The sequence below is a fragment of the Sinocyclocheilus anshuiensis genome, unplaced genomic scaffold (assembly GCF_001515605.1).
Source record: "Sinocyclocheilus anshuiensis isolate Anshui unplaced genomic scaffold, SAMN03320099.WGS_v1.1 scaffold1406, whole genome shotgun sequence".
NCBI lineage: Eukaryota > Metazoa > Chordata > Actinopteri > Cypriniformes > Cyprinidae > Sinocyclocheilus > Sinocyclocheilus anshuiensis.
In genome coordinates this window covers 157,789-172,430 of record NW_015557146.1, presented here as the reverse complement: position 1 = coordinate 172,430, position 14,642 = coordinate 157,789, and the positions used below count along the sequence as shown (strand labels likewise).

Sequence of the window (14,642 nt, the reverse complement as noted above, 5' to 3'; positions counted from 1 at the left end):
CACACACACACACACACACACACACACACACACACACAAACAAGCCCCAAGCTTTATTACCACAGGCCAGATTTATTCACAGCCCTTTTTTCTTTTTGATTAAAAATGTCTCCTCCACATGTTGATTTATGAGAGCATGAGTGAGCGAGAGGGAGGGAGGCGGTGAGGATGACATCATGCAGTTGGCAACCTCTCGCAGAGGTGACATCCACTCGCTTTGTGTGTGTGTGTCTAAGTAAAGGCCCGTGTGCGGCGCAGCTGTACGACACAACGACCACAAATCCACCTGGGCGGCGTGTGTGGGCTGAACGACGCCTTTAAAACAGGTGTTTGTAAGAAAAAACATTTAAAGTCCATACGAAACAGATCACAGCCCAATTTACATCCACAATTGGATGCATTTCTGAGAAAAGAAAAACAAATTTGACAATTGATTTATCTATGCGATGCTACTAGCTTTACTAGAAACAGGCAACGTTTTCCAATTAGTAGCAGTGTAGCATGAAAATTTCCTAGTGCTACTTTGCAGTTTTTATGTCATGTTGTATTGCACACATAGCTTTAGCACCATGCTAGCCAATGCAATTATAGTACCATCCTAAAATTTCAATAGGAAATCTGATTTTGTAGTTTCAATCAGTGAAAAATGTTTATTTGTAAATTCAAGTGTAACTGTCACTTAATGCTAGTGCTAACACGTAGCACTTAAGTGTTAACTTCTTTCCCAAAAAAGTAGCTTGACTGTTTCTAGACTCTAATAAAAAGCATCATGATGTCTAATAGTAAATAGCTAAAACTGTTAATTTGAATGGATCTGTTAAAATAAGCTACTTTTAAGTCTAGTTTTAAGTGCAACTGTGGCCAAATGCTAGTGCTAACTCTTTTCCCAAAAAAGTAGCTTGACTGATCCTAAACACTCATGTGAAACATGAATAAAAGTTAGTTTAAACAGTCAAAAAAGCTTCTTTTTATTTGTAACTTTAAGTGCAGCTGTTGCTAACTGCTAACTTTTAGCTTCTTAGCTTAGAGTCACTTGACTGTTTCCAAACTTTCATACAAAGCATTAGCTTTAAAAGTCAACAACTAAAACAGTTCATTTAAATTAATCAGTTATTTTTATTTATAACTTTAAGTGCAACTGTCATTAACTGCTAACTTTTGACATCTAAATGTTAACTCTATTTTTTTCCCCAAATATTAGCATAACATCTCACAATTCACAGCAAACCTTTCCAAATTACTTTCAAAGCTTCTCCAACACTGAAAATGACACAAGAACAACAACAAAATGTCCCCCGTTCAGCCGGCTGTGCTGTACGACAACCTGACGAGACAGTAATTAGCGATCAGAGCCTTTTGAGAGTACAGCGGACGACTTCGCAGCCAATCAGACGGCGCTGTGCAGAGGGTTTTGGTGGCCAGGGGTTGGGGGGGGGGGGATGGAGTGATTAGAGCTCTGGGACGATGTGCACTGCCTAGTAAACATCTGAATCGCACAGAAGACACAAAAACACAGACACGCAGAGCAATTCTGAGGGTGTCACGGTATGAAAACAGAGATGGATTGATAGTGAGAAATTATATATCCTACAGTCATAGGTGGTACATAAAAAAAATAACTAAAACTAAATTGAAAATGAACAAAAATTATATAGACATAAAAAAAAACTAATAAAAAGTTCAAAAACACAAAAAATACTAAAAAATCCTTTTTTTTTTTTTTTTAAGAAATTGAGAAACAACGCAATCGCTTATAGCTCGATTGTGCTTTGTTGCGTTTTAAAATGCATAAATACAAAGTTTCGTGCCATTTTTGCATTTCCAAACTTAGTTTTTTTAAGATTGCGTCACAAAAAGAATAACTTATTTTGGAGAAAATCCATTCCATTGCAGTACATCTAGCATCTTGAATGCATCTGAAGTAAACACCCCTTTATAAGCGTAAACCTGAATAAAACGTAAGTAATATAGTAGACGTTCAAGCAACCTACGACTAGTAATAGTTTTGTTCACCCTCATTGCGTCAGATGTACATTAGCTTCTGGGCCGCCTTACAAAACCAACATACAGCAGAACAGAACAATGTCGGGCACACAAAGACGTGGCATATCTGACAGCGGCCCATTCTCACGTTATCTCTCGGGCAGCGCTTGAATTACACCTATTTTAGGCTTGAAAGCAGCAGGGGGAGGCTTTACCTCCGCTTTCATCCCGCGCTCGCACTCGCCCCTCTTTACTTCACTTGACTCTTTGTTTTGTTTCCCTAATGTGTCTCTAAACCCATCTTAGGGGAGAAATGGTGCAGAACAAATCCTGACTTCGAGCCTTGGAAATTAAAAGACAGCGCAGGCCCCGATCCATCTGATGAAGAGATATACACGCGGAAAAGAGAGACGAAATAATCCGATAAACAGTGATCTCGCGCTTCACGTCTCTACATGTACGGGGAGATCCTTAAACCCACACAGTTTTGTTTTTGATGATTATGAAACCTACTAGTTGGTGGTTTGCCTGGATGACTAGCTGATTAATCAGTTTAATCAAGTCCTGTATAATTAGATTAATTTCGGGTTCAATTGACCTAAAAAATACACATTTTCTGAGAGGATTTAATAATGTAAACATTCTAACAGATAAAACTAATTAAATTACAGATAAAAATATCAACACCAATATAAATATTTGAAAAAAAATTTCCTATCAACTAGCAGGTAAATAAAGCTTGTTTAGTCTTAATTTTAAAAATTGTTGCAAACAAAAGTTCTGAAACAATTTACACAAATATACCATATACCATATATACCAAATATACCATATACACTTTGATTTTCTGTAAAGCTGCTTTACAACGATTTGTATCGTGAAAAGCGCTATACAAATAAACTTGAATTGAATAGAAAAATCCAGATTTTTTTAAACGAGTGGAAAGAAGGTTAATCAACTAGTTGACCATCGCTAATGTTAAGAAAATTTTAAATTTAGTCTTAACCTCAAGTTTGGTCACAACCAAAAGGTTTCTTTCAAATATTAAACCTGCTGCTCTGCCATGACAGAACTTCTCACAACTGCTCATGAGAATAGTCCTACATTTTAATAGTTACGTATTAGTTACGAGTATACAGGCCAATGATATTGACTCTTAAACCACTGAATCAGCCAATATTGGGTCTGTAATGGTAATACGTCAGTGTTGTTTCAAAATGGCTGCCCTCAATCACTGAATCAGCCAATATTGAACGTGCAATGAGAATAAGTCTATAATGACTCAAAATGGCTGCCCTTAACCATTGAATCAGCCTATATTGGGCGTGCAATGGTAATATGTTAAAGTTGATCCAAAACGGTAGCCCTCAACCACTGATTTGGCCAATATTGGGTCTGCAATGGTAATACGTCGATGTCGACCCAAAATGGCCACCCTTAACCACTGATTTGGCCCATATTGGGTCTGCAATGGTAATACGTCGATGTCGACCCAAAATGGCCACCCTTAACCACTGATTTGGCCCATATTGGGTCTGCAATGGTAATACGTCGATGTCGACCCAAAATGGCCACCCTTAACCACTGATTTGGCCATTATTGGGTCGGCAATGATAATGTGTTGCGTTGACCCAAAATGGCACCCTCAACCACTGAATCAGCCAATATTAGGTCAAAAGTCTTAACATTTGCATAGCACTAACTCTTAATTCTAGAAAAAACTGTCTATTCTAGAGTTTACACACTTGAGACTTAAACTTGACTTCTAAACTCAAGTTTCATCTTAGTTTGCTCTTACATAAGGCCAAGGAGCCGGTGAGCAGCGGAGACAGCAGCAGGGCACTCAGGGAGAGCAGGATAGGCAGGTGGCTGGCTGGCATCATGTCGCAGATGACCTCTGACCTGGCTGGAGAGCCGTGGCCCCACAGGCTGTTGACGAAGGGTCGGCACGCTGGATGTGTGGCACTCTGGAGGAGAGAAAACAGGAGAATGCCGATGACTAATGACGCTCTCGCTCACAGACAAGAAAAACACAAAAATGTTAACATTGTTTCACCAGTCAACCATCAAGTACATTCACACGCTTTACCAGAACGCTCAGTTTGAGCCTGTTCATTTTCCCTCAGACTCCCAATTACAGTTTCACACAACTCATAATTAGTCAGGCTTTATCGCTGGATCTCGTCATTATTTACTTATCCGCCCATCTTGTAATTACCAAGACACTCATCAATATTTCAGACGCGTCTCTTTGTTTTAGCCAAATTGCGATTAATCCCCCCGTCACTGCTTTCTGCCTTGGGAGTCGACTCGCGGGTTGCTGTGTTTCTCACACATGCGGGGCGGAAACCCGGCGAATGTGCTTGTACACCATTTAATTAAAGATGGCAAGAACATCAGATGGCAAGATGGCAAGAGACGCACGAACATGTGTAGTTGCTTTCGGAAGCGCTCGCTCACGTCGAGAATGAAAGAGATGTTGACATAAAGCGCTGAGACTCTGTAAAGAGTGACTGCGGCATCTGTAGATGAACCTCCAGGCCTGTGTGACTCAGTAAGGGTGTTCAAACAAGTCACAGTCCAAGATGGCACTTTTTTTTTTAATTTGTGCCCCGGGGATCTGGTAGAGGACCAACAGTGGAAGCTGAGGAACTACTAAATGGACTGACAAATGGCTGATATTAAAAGTCTATGATATTTTGTCTAAATAAATTAGAAATAAAACCACTAAATGCTATAAGTGAATTAATCTTTAAATAAAATAATAAAAACATTTTTCATTTTCTAGAAAAAGGAAAAAAAGGATAACTTCAAGCTTAATCAAATATTTTTAAATATTTTAAATTTTCTAACAAAAAATTGTCAAAGATTAACTTAGTGTTAAATGATGGGAAACATAATTTAAATGTAAAAATAAGAGAAATGAGCATGTAAAATTAAATATACAACATTAGCCAATACGAATAAAATAAAATAAAATAAATGGTACTGACACACTGTGCCTTCTTCATAAAAATAAATAACAATATTTTTTATTTTGGATAAAATATTATATTTAAGCACAAAATTAACTGATAAATGTCTAAATAAATTAGAAATAAAACGCCAAAGTGTATTCCCAAAAAATAAACATTGACAATATTTTTTATAATATTATATAAAATACTATTAATAATACTGTATGAAATATTACAATAATATTGTCCCAAAATTTATTTAATATAAAAATTATACAAAAAATAAAGAGAAGTCATCAACACTGAAAACTAAACAGTCAAATGTCACCAAGAAGCCAAGATAGCTATATGATTGTGGGAGCCGGCATAATGCACTGCAACAGCCCACTCTTGTTCTCCTCCTCGGAGGGCACGTGAAACACTTCAAACTTTCATAATAAGTCTATTGTGTCCTTCTCCTGCGATCAACACAATAACACAGCCATCATATACACACACGCCGTGTCAGTCTGCATCGCTATTTGTGCTCTTCTAGTGTGGCGTGTTACGTTTCCAGAGAGCCTGTAAGTCATAATGCGCAAGTGAGGACCTAGTGACAGCTGGCTTGTCAGCTTGGGGTTTCCTGTCAACCTGCATGGCGACACTAGAAATTCCGCCTCACATAAACAATTGAAAACGTCAGTCGAGGGATTCGGCTCTGGAGCGCCACAAACAGAGGGCCAAAGCAGGCACGGCATGCCCAGACAAAGAGGAGGAATATGTCCGCCCTGATTTACGACGCTCTCCTACGCTGGCTGTCCAAGTCAGATTCCAAATGCAGCTCCCGTTCACCATGTCTGGAACGTGAAGGTTTGAAGTTTCATTGCAACAGTGTGCTACAACGAAATGCAAACTAACAATGCATTCATCAAAGGCAGTCAATTTGTATCACGCTTGGGGTGAAACGATTCAATTTCACGAATGCAACATGGTCGCATTTGTTGGTGCAAAAGTTAATGAAGTCAACTGACGTCAGAATATAGATGTTTCGCGAATCAAATGCTCTCAATTCATGTTTCCCACTTTGGCTAGCCCCCAAAGGCTGGGAAAATAAGCACATTTCAACTGTACTGCCATGCAATATGCACAAGGATCTGTGTGTATGAATAATTGAGCTGGACGGAGCGGCGAATGTTATGGACTCGTTGGGGAGCGACACTACATGCACAGCCACTATGCAACAACTTTTGCGTCATGCCATTATGGTTTGGCATGCCATTCTTAACAATGTGTTGCATGCATTTGATGCTGATGCAAAATCGTGCCACACTTGGTACATACAAACAGCTTTGGTGCGAAACCCCACACCTCCAAACTCCAAATAACCCAAGCTTTTTTAAACAAGCCATTATGAGCCAAGGATATGCAATGCCTGCGGATACCAGCATTGCAACCACTGACAGTCAGTCGAGCGGCTCTCGAGACGTGCATTTATGCGTGCCCAGGTCTTTTATCTTTCCAGGTCTTTCTATCTCCTATCTTTCTTGCTACCTCCAGCCAATGGCGATATGCCGTACAAGTGTGTGTTTTCTTTTTAATGGAGAGCATCAGCAGTCAGATGCAATCAGGGCTGTGCTCATGACTGGCTGGCTTCCTAATCCTGCACGTTTCCATGCATTATTAATGCTAACATGTCGGATTCGGCACTGAAACAGAGATACGACGACAGACAGAAAAGAGAGTGAAAGATTGAAAGATCTGGCATTTCAAACTGGGGTGCACGAAAAGATGCATGCCCTGCGGACGCAAGAATAATAGGAGTGTTAAAATGGGGCAAGACACAACTGCATTGTAGCGCGTGAACGGAAATAACAATCTTCTTCTAAATGAACGGCAAAGAAGAGTCATAAACATTTGGAACGGCCAAGTACAAACCGTAGCTGCGGAAAGCGCATGCTGCATTTAATGCGCTCGCATTAATGTGAGAGATGATTATGAAATCCGCAGTCCTGAGAAATGAAAACAGAAAGACAGCTAGCACTGAGTTTGTGCATACATGAAGCAGTTCGTCCCGATGTGTGCAAACAGATTGATGCAAGAATGCAAAAATCTGGTAGCAGCGCATGCCGATGAAGAAACCACTGTGCAGATGCTTAGAAAAGAAATAGATGCAGCTGCATAACAACTGGGAGGACAATAGTGTGTGTGTGAGAGAGATTTTTAAAGCTGGATAATCAGAGGAGGAAGCCAGATCGGAGTCCCCAGCGAGTCTGAGTGAGGGAAGAAACCATGGCGAACATCCAATTAAAACTCCCAATTAAGCGCCCCAGAGAACGTTCCTCAATATAGAGATCAAACCGCTGATAACGCGCAATCGGGCGTGATCTCAAAGACATCCTGCTACAACTTGTCTGCAACGCTCTCTTAACCCCTATAGTCATCTTTGACTCAAGATATTGTAGGTGATTGCATGCTAGCAGGGCTGATAACATCCCAGTCCTACAAAGGAAGATTTATCAGCATCACAAAGCTAACGAATGCTAATTACACTTCTATATTAGCTAAACAAGTGATGCACGCTGTGAAGTGTGTAGCGTGTCATTACGCACAATCCCGCCACCAAAAATGAGTGGAAAAGAACACGGGATCTTGATTTTTTTGCTTGGCCCTCTGATTGGATACACGCACTAAAAAACGTGATGGTTTAAAACCAGATTCAAGACAAAGACCTCAGAGGGGTCTCATAAAACAATGCCACGGCCATTTCTATTTACGAGCGAATGTAATATCCCTTAAAGAGCCCCTCGTAATGGCGCCCTTTCCCTCCGTATGCTACGGGCAACGGAGGCCCTTGTGAATGGCTCTTGATTCAGTCCAATTATCAAGGACACACACTACTCCTGTGGTCACACACACTTATGTGTCTGTCCGCAGCCGTAAAGTGAGAGAACTCGAGCACACACACATCTGGCTTTCATGTCAGTGCCAGATTTGACTGTGTAGTCCAGGTGGCTTGAGTTCGTGTTTGTCTTTCTTTGCTGTCCAAGCTGCCATTTTGAATAGTGCACAGAGAGAGGCCAGCATTCGTCCCTACGGAAAATTCTGCCAGAGGTGCTTTCACAATTCAGCTACCATTTCCACTGCAGTTCTGACAGTACAGCTGACATTTAAAGTCAATGGTAAATCCAAGTTTGTATAATTTAAAACAAGTATACACAAAACACTGTGAAATCCAATAACAAGAACCCAGAGAGTTGCAACACTGGTGACACGCATTAATTGTGACACAAAAACAACACTGAAGGTACTTCCTACCTCACTGGAAGCATTTTATGATACTTTACCAATTACTTTCCTTGCTTTCTGCCCTAAAGAATCATTAGTACCAAGTAAATGTCACACACACTCACAAAAAAAAAAAATATATATTTTTTTAAATTAAAATACAAAATTAAGTTAAATAATAAATGAAATATAATACATATAATTATTATTAGTAGTAGTAATATAATAATAATAACTATGATAATAATGACAAGAAATATTATAATTATTACTATTAATTATCATTAATAATATTAATATAAATATAACAATCAAATTACTATAAATATACTAAATACTATAACATTAAATACAGAGCAACAAATACTACAATCGATAGATAGATAGATAGATAGATAGAAAGGAAAATGAGACTGTATAAATAGATATCCAATGTCTACTATATCTACTTAATTTTCTCTGTAATCTACAATTTCATATTTAAGTTTTTTTTTTTTTTTTAGGGTGAATTCTGACTTGTGACGAGAATAAACGGGACATGTTCTTGACAGATTTAGTGAGATTCATCCTAAAGCCTCGCTGTACACTGCCAATGTTGAGTAATCATATGCATTTGCATGCATTTGTGGGAGCATTATGTAAATATTTTTTGCCAGTTCTATCCTCTCCCTCTAATGCGCCACACAGATGCATAACAATAACAGCATTATCAGGTGATTGCCTTTCATTTCAAGGCACACACCTGCCATCGCAGTCATGGCTGCAATCTACAGAGACACAGAGAGAAGACAGCGACGTCTTCTGTGACCAAAGCCTCCTGCCTTTGTGTTTGTTTACAATGGCAGCGAGATGATCTACAGCTTTTCCCTGCGCTGCAGATGTGCCGTGGAGCCGAGATGAAATGTTTGATGAAAAATAACACACGCAGGAGTCGCTCTGTCTCCACTTAAGATGCAAAACAGTGACAGGGAAGAGAGAGGCAAGAGAAGCAGGCAGGGGGCTTTTGCCAAGAAAACGTCTTTCTCCCATATCCTCTCCAAACAGCCGTTACATAATTCTGAGTCTTGAGTACAACCAGAATGGAGAGTGTATGTGTGCGCGTGTCAGAACAAAGCGAACGCTGCTTCACGCTGATATGTCATTCTGAGAAAACCAGGTGGCACGTTTGACCTTTGCGCTTTCAGGGAGATAAATCCAAGAGTCCTTTCACTTCTGTGAGAGGAACAGACGTGCTGCAATGCAGTCAAACCCACATAAAGCTTGGAGGCTTTTAGTTCATATCTGTTAGCTTTCAGGCTAACATCTATGTGCTAGCACACTCCTAAACAGGGAGGAAATAAACCTTTAGAAGATTAAGACTGACAGTCCTATGTACATTTTTATCACTAGCAATAGTTTAGGACTAGCAATAGCAATAACAAATCATATTTAATGGTTGTGATGAACTAATATGCTACATCTTCAGTGCATCCCACCCTAAACTGAGTGTTTCAACTGCTAATGTGTCAACATTTCCATTACATTGTGTTCAAGGTATAAAATTGGATTCCCTAGGAATCGAACCCATGACCTTGGCATTGCTAATGCTCTGCTAGTTGAGCTGCAGAAATGTCAACACAGCACTAGTAAAGCCATTTCATTTGCAAAAGTGTTGGTTAGCCTATCAGCATCGCCCTCAAGTTTTCTGATTGTGCACTAAAATGGAAAAGCAGTTGGATATTTTCAGTGTAGGACATATGTGACCCTGGAGCACAAAACCAGTCATAAGTGGCACGGGTATATTTGTAGCAATAGCCAACAATACACAGTATGGGTCAAAAATCTTTAGGATATTAAGTAAAGATTAGGTAAAGATCATGTTCCATGAAGATATTTTGTAAATTTTCTACTGTAAATATATCAAAACTTAATTTTTGATTAGTAATATGCATTGCTAAGAACTTCATTTGGACAACTTTAAAGGTGATTTTGTCAATATTTAGATTTTTTTGCACCCTCAGATTCCAGATTTTCAAATAGTTGTATGTACCCTTATGACTGGTTTTGTGGTCCAGGGTCACATATTGTCTAAAAGACAGGTCATTGAGTCTTTGACATGCTCCTGTCTGTGACATGTACCTTTCACAAAAGCCAATTTAATTACAAATTCGGCCTGGCTGCGATATACATTAGTCCTTGAAAGAAGAATGACGTTACGTTCTGGATTCTCACCAAGCCATCTACATGCGATGCCTGCCCTTTAAGACCCAACTAAGAGCTTTTCCAGGACCACCCTAGAGGAGGAAATATCGGCGCACATTTATATTCCGGACCCCAGCAAGGAATAAAATTACATTAAGCGCAGGTGCCCCTTGGAAATTGGAATACTTTTCTTAGCTGGGTAAATAGCAGCTCTGCATGGTTGCTACGGGATTGCAGTATGGAATCATTCAAATCAAGGTAAATAAATTGTTATTTGGGAAGCTGGCAACCTATGATTCGGCAGCTGCTCTGGAGGATGGGATGGTTCCTTTCAAAGGTGGACGATTACGCTGCCACTCACTGTTATTGGCGGCGCAGCCTGAGGCGGGGTAGATGGACTTCATTAGCATTCCAGCAATGTGCATCCATTTAGGCTAGGTGTAACCACACTGCCGCAGGCAGGATGTTAGTGCTCTACACTGCAGACAACATCCTGCTCTCATGGTAGGAAGCAAATAATCCCAACATGAATGCAAGCTCCTGTCTTTTACTGATGGTGGGATACAATGCATCCTGGTATTTGGGCACTAAACTGAACAACACAGGTAGTTTTGTTGCACTTAGCACTAGCATACCCTCCTCTGTCCTGAGAGGCAGTTTGCACCTGAACTACACAAGTGGAGCTGTTCAGATTAAGAGCTCTTTCCTCAAGGACGCTAGCTCCCCCCTAGTACCATTAACTGAAATAACTTAATTGTGCTAATTAACAACCCCGGGGTCAATTCGTCACCTTGTTTATACATGCTCCACTCGACAGGGCCTGCACCGACTTTGCGAAGAGTGCCGCGCTAATGGTGGCTGTGGCAACAAATGGGGAATTCAGATTTTTTTCGCCCCTTTACTCACCATAATAAAACCATTTTGCTCAAGCATGTTGACTCCTCACCACTGTAATTACATGACAGCACTGTGGTGAGTGGGTGCAGGAGTGTATAATCTCATTCTGACCGCGACTGGAGCCTCGGCAGAAAGCACACTGAGGCAGACGCGAATGTGTGTGAGTGAGGTAAGTGTCCCTGGGTTCACGACTGGGCTGAGTAGATGCGGTTCCCTCCTGCTGAATCGAGAGAATGAGAGAGAGAGACGTGTTGAAGACAGAAAACAGATGGCCAGGTTTGGGTTTGAGTCTCCTGTCCGTCACCTCCCTCCATCCCAGCTCGAGAATAACAACTGGCCACTTTTTATGGCCATTATAAAAGCTGCAAGGAGGAAAGGCAAATAGAGTCCTGGTAGCTCTACCACAGTCGCGCTTTCCCATGTTACTAATCTCGCTGACTGGGCTGCACAAGGGAGGGATTGTAGAATAGGAGTGGGGTCGGAGGTGAGGTGACCCCACATGCTCAGTAGGAATGGGGTAGAGGGGTTGTTAGCCTCAACTTGGGCAGCTAGATATTCTGATGTGTCCCTGAACGAGCTGCTGAGGAAACAGAGACTATGCTGTCCGCAAGTACCACTCATAAACAGGCATCAAAACACTAGGTTATTGTTGGAGTTCGACCTCATGAAGGACATGCAGTGTTCTTTGAGGCTCAACGCTGACGCTGTGTTGCATCAGAATACGCCCTGATCAATGCCCAACAAATCCTTCCCTGGCCACCCAAAATAAGTTCTTATTACCTCTTCGGACAACTGAAGACTTGCAGGAGGGATCAAAGGTGAGAGGTCAAGCAGCTGGTTAAAGCTCTTTTTTAACCATGCAGCATTCTTGCGCTCCCTGTTAGGAAACACACTTCAACACTGTATCAGGCATTAAGTCAGAGCTGCATGGTGTGAGGTGTAGTCAGCGTGAGAACAAGAGGCGCCTTCGTTTCTTTATCTCTAAAGAGATCTGACAGGCCCTCTGAGCTGCGAGAGAGTTCCTCGACTTAGCTGTGGCACATCAGCCACCCCGCGGCCTCCTGCTCGTACAGAGGGTCCGAGCGGTCAAAGAAATGAAAAACGTCGGCAGAGCGAACAGGTAAGAGGATGACAGCGCTACACCGGGAGCATCACTCCATCCTTTCGCAGAACCCCTCCATCAACAATGCTCAATTGACTCGCATTCATGGAACAACGAGCCTAAATAAGGGAGGGAAAATGAGATGAGTAAATCTTTTCTTGCTTAGGGAAGGACGGAGAGTGAGAGAGAACACAATCGGGTCAATCCGATGAATCGATCTCGGTGATTGGTTGACTGGGCAGACGGAATTGACAGAGGGACATTTTCCCGCAAGCAAGTCAGGCTGATTATACAACAATCAATTTTTCATTACTGTAACAATTGGCAGTGCTGACCGAAAACGTGAAATTGTGGGAAAGCTAATCCAATACTATAGGTTCGATGACTTGTTAGAGTTCCTGCTATTAGCCAAGGAACACTCAAAGCTCTCATGAGATCCATAATCAGATGCAGACAAATAGACTCTAATTCTTATCTTAGATACAGCTACTTTATTTTCAAACCTAACATCGATACTTTGGGCTAGAATTTCTTTGTGTGCACAAGGAAGCAGAGAGCAGTTCTGTTCATTACAGACTAGGAAGCCCCCCTTCTCCTTCTCACCGCCCAAGTCTCGTTAGTACCCGCTGAGCGTGAACGGGAATGTGTGGGCTGACTTAATCAAAATCACTCGTGGGGAATTTGAATACTTTAAATTAAGAAGCTGTGATGCTCTTTTCTCCTGGTCTCTCCGGTCCAGCCACATGGTGCGGCACGTCTGCTGATTACGGAGAAACGGGTAGGAGGAGGTGCCGGAGAAGAGCTGAACACATCAAGTGGTGAACCACCAACTGTGCTAGGAGGGAATGAAATGAAAAAGAACAACACAATCTTACGTTGCCATAGTTATCATTTTGGCTCCCTCAAAAGGGGAAGTTTGTGTTCGAGGGGTACACTCTTGTGTTATTGCTATTCACATCATCTATTCCTCTGAGGGAAGATGAGGCGGGCACCTGATATGTGAGCTCTAGGCCCTCAAGTGCTCTCTGGGATGACAGCTAAGGGTGGTTATGTGGCATAATTTAGGGAGGTGTTTGAATGAGACAGATTATTAAGCCTGGATGGAGCTGTCAGTGGATAAGTGTGTTTGCTTGCTAAACATGTGATGCTAGTCCCTCATTCCATCTGTTTGGTTATGAAGAGGGGGGGAAAAGTACTGTGAAAAATGAAGAGGGTGGGAGAGAGCAAAATAAGCAGGTTTTGGAAAACCTGGTAAAAGAACTGAAGGCTGTCATTCCAGTACAGCCCAAGCTGTTAGGCTGTCGTCAGGCGTGCTCAGCAAGATGCAGCCTGCTCCATATGGCTTGCTCGGATCTGCCATCTCAAGGGAAGAGCTGCCTGCCTGCGTGTTTTGGAAGAACGAGAGAATGTGTGATTGTGTTTCACTCTGAAACGCTCATGTTTATGCAGAATATCAAGCCGGGTATTGTTACTGCTGTCCAGTTCTGTCTAAAATAGAAGCAGAAGCCTTTCCCAAAATGTATTTTCTTGGCAAACCTCTGCATTGTTGAGTTTCCAGAGTGCTTTAGAAATCATATCGAGTCCAAGGGAAACTTTCCACAGCATACCTTGCTAGGGGAGATGCTTTCTCCCAAGCCTAGCAACTTTGAGCATATTCCCATGGTAAAAATGTGGGTTCCAGACAGGCTCAGCAGACCAAATCTAACAAAGGTCTGATGATGAACAACAACACAACAACAACACTTGTAAAAAAAAACACAGCAAAAATAGTTGTTTAAAAATAGTAAATCTAAAATTAAGTTAGGTTTATGCTTATAAAATGTGAAAAATGTGACAAAAATTAATATTAAAGACAAAAATTACCCGAACTGGATTCGAATTCGGGTCAGTTACGCAATGGGCAATATCTCTCTCTCTCTCTCTCTCTCTATATATATATATATATATATATATTATAGTTTGTATAGGCTCCCAGAGACAAACTACCAGAAAGGCATCATTTAAGGGTGCACCCGCAAATGTAAGTGAAATAATCACATAAGTCTTGCATGGAAAACATTCCCTCTCCCTCTCTGATCAAGCGGGGGCAATAAGAATTGTGCAGTCTTGTGCGAGCAAGAGCTTGATTGAGCAAGTGTGAATGGTAACAAGGCCCGAGGGGCCAAACAGACAGGCAGTAGGGATTACAGAGTGGGATTGAATAAGCTCAAGTATAGAACACACATGAGAGAAACTGGGGGGGGGGGGTTTTTTTCACA

General features: G+C 41.3%; 1 protein-coding gene across 30 annotated transcripts in view; it reads right to left on the bottom strand.

Moving 5' to 3' along the window:
* Positions 1–14,642, bottom strand: part of ptprsa (protein tyrosine phosphatase receptor type Sa) — a 237,753-nt gene that overhangs the window by 139,010 nt on the left and 84,101 nt on the right. For all 30 annotated transcript variants that reach the window (XM_016473225.1, XM_016473226.1, XM_016473228.1 and 27 more), the window contains one exon: positions 3,782–3,950. In XM_016473225.1, the coding sequence (XP_016328711.1) occupies positions 3,782–3,866 (85 nt within the window). In that variant the 5' untranslated portion in view covers positions 3,867–3,950. The remainder of the gene's footprint in view (positions 1–3,781; positions 3,951–14,642) is intronic.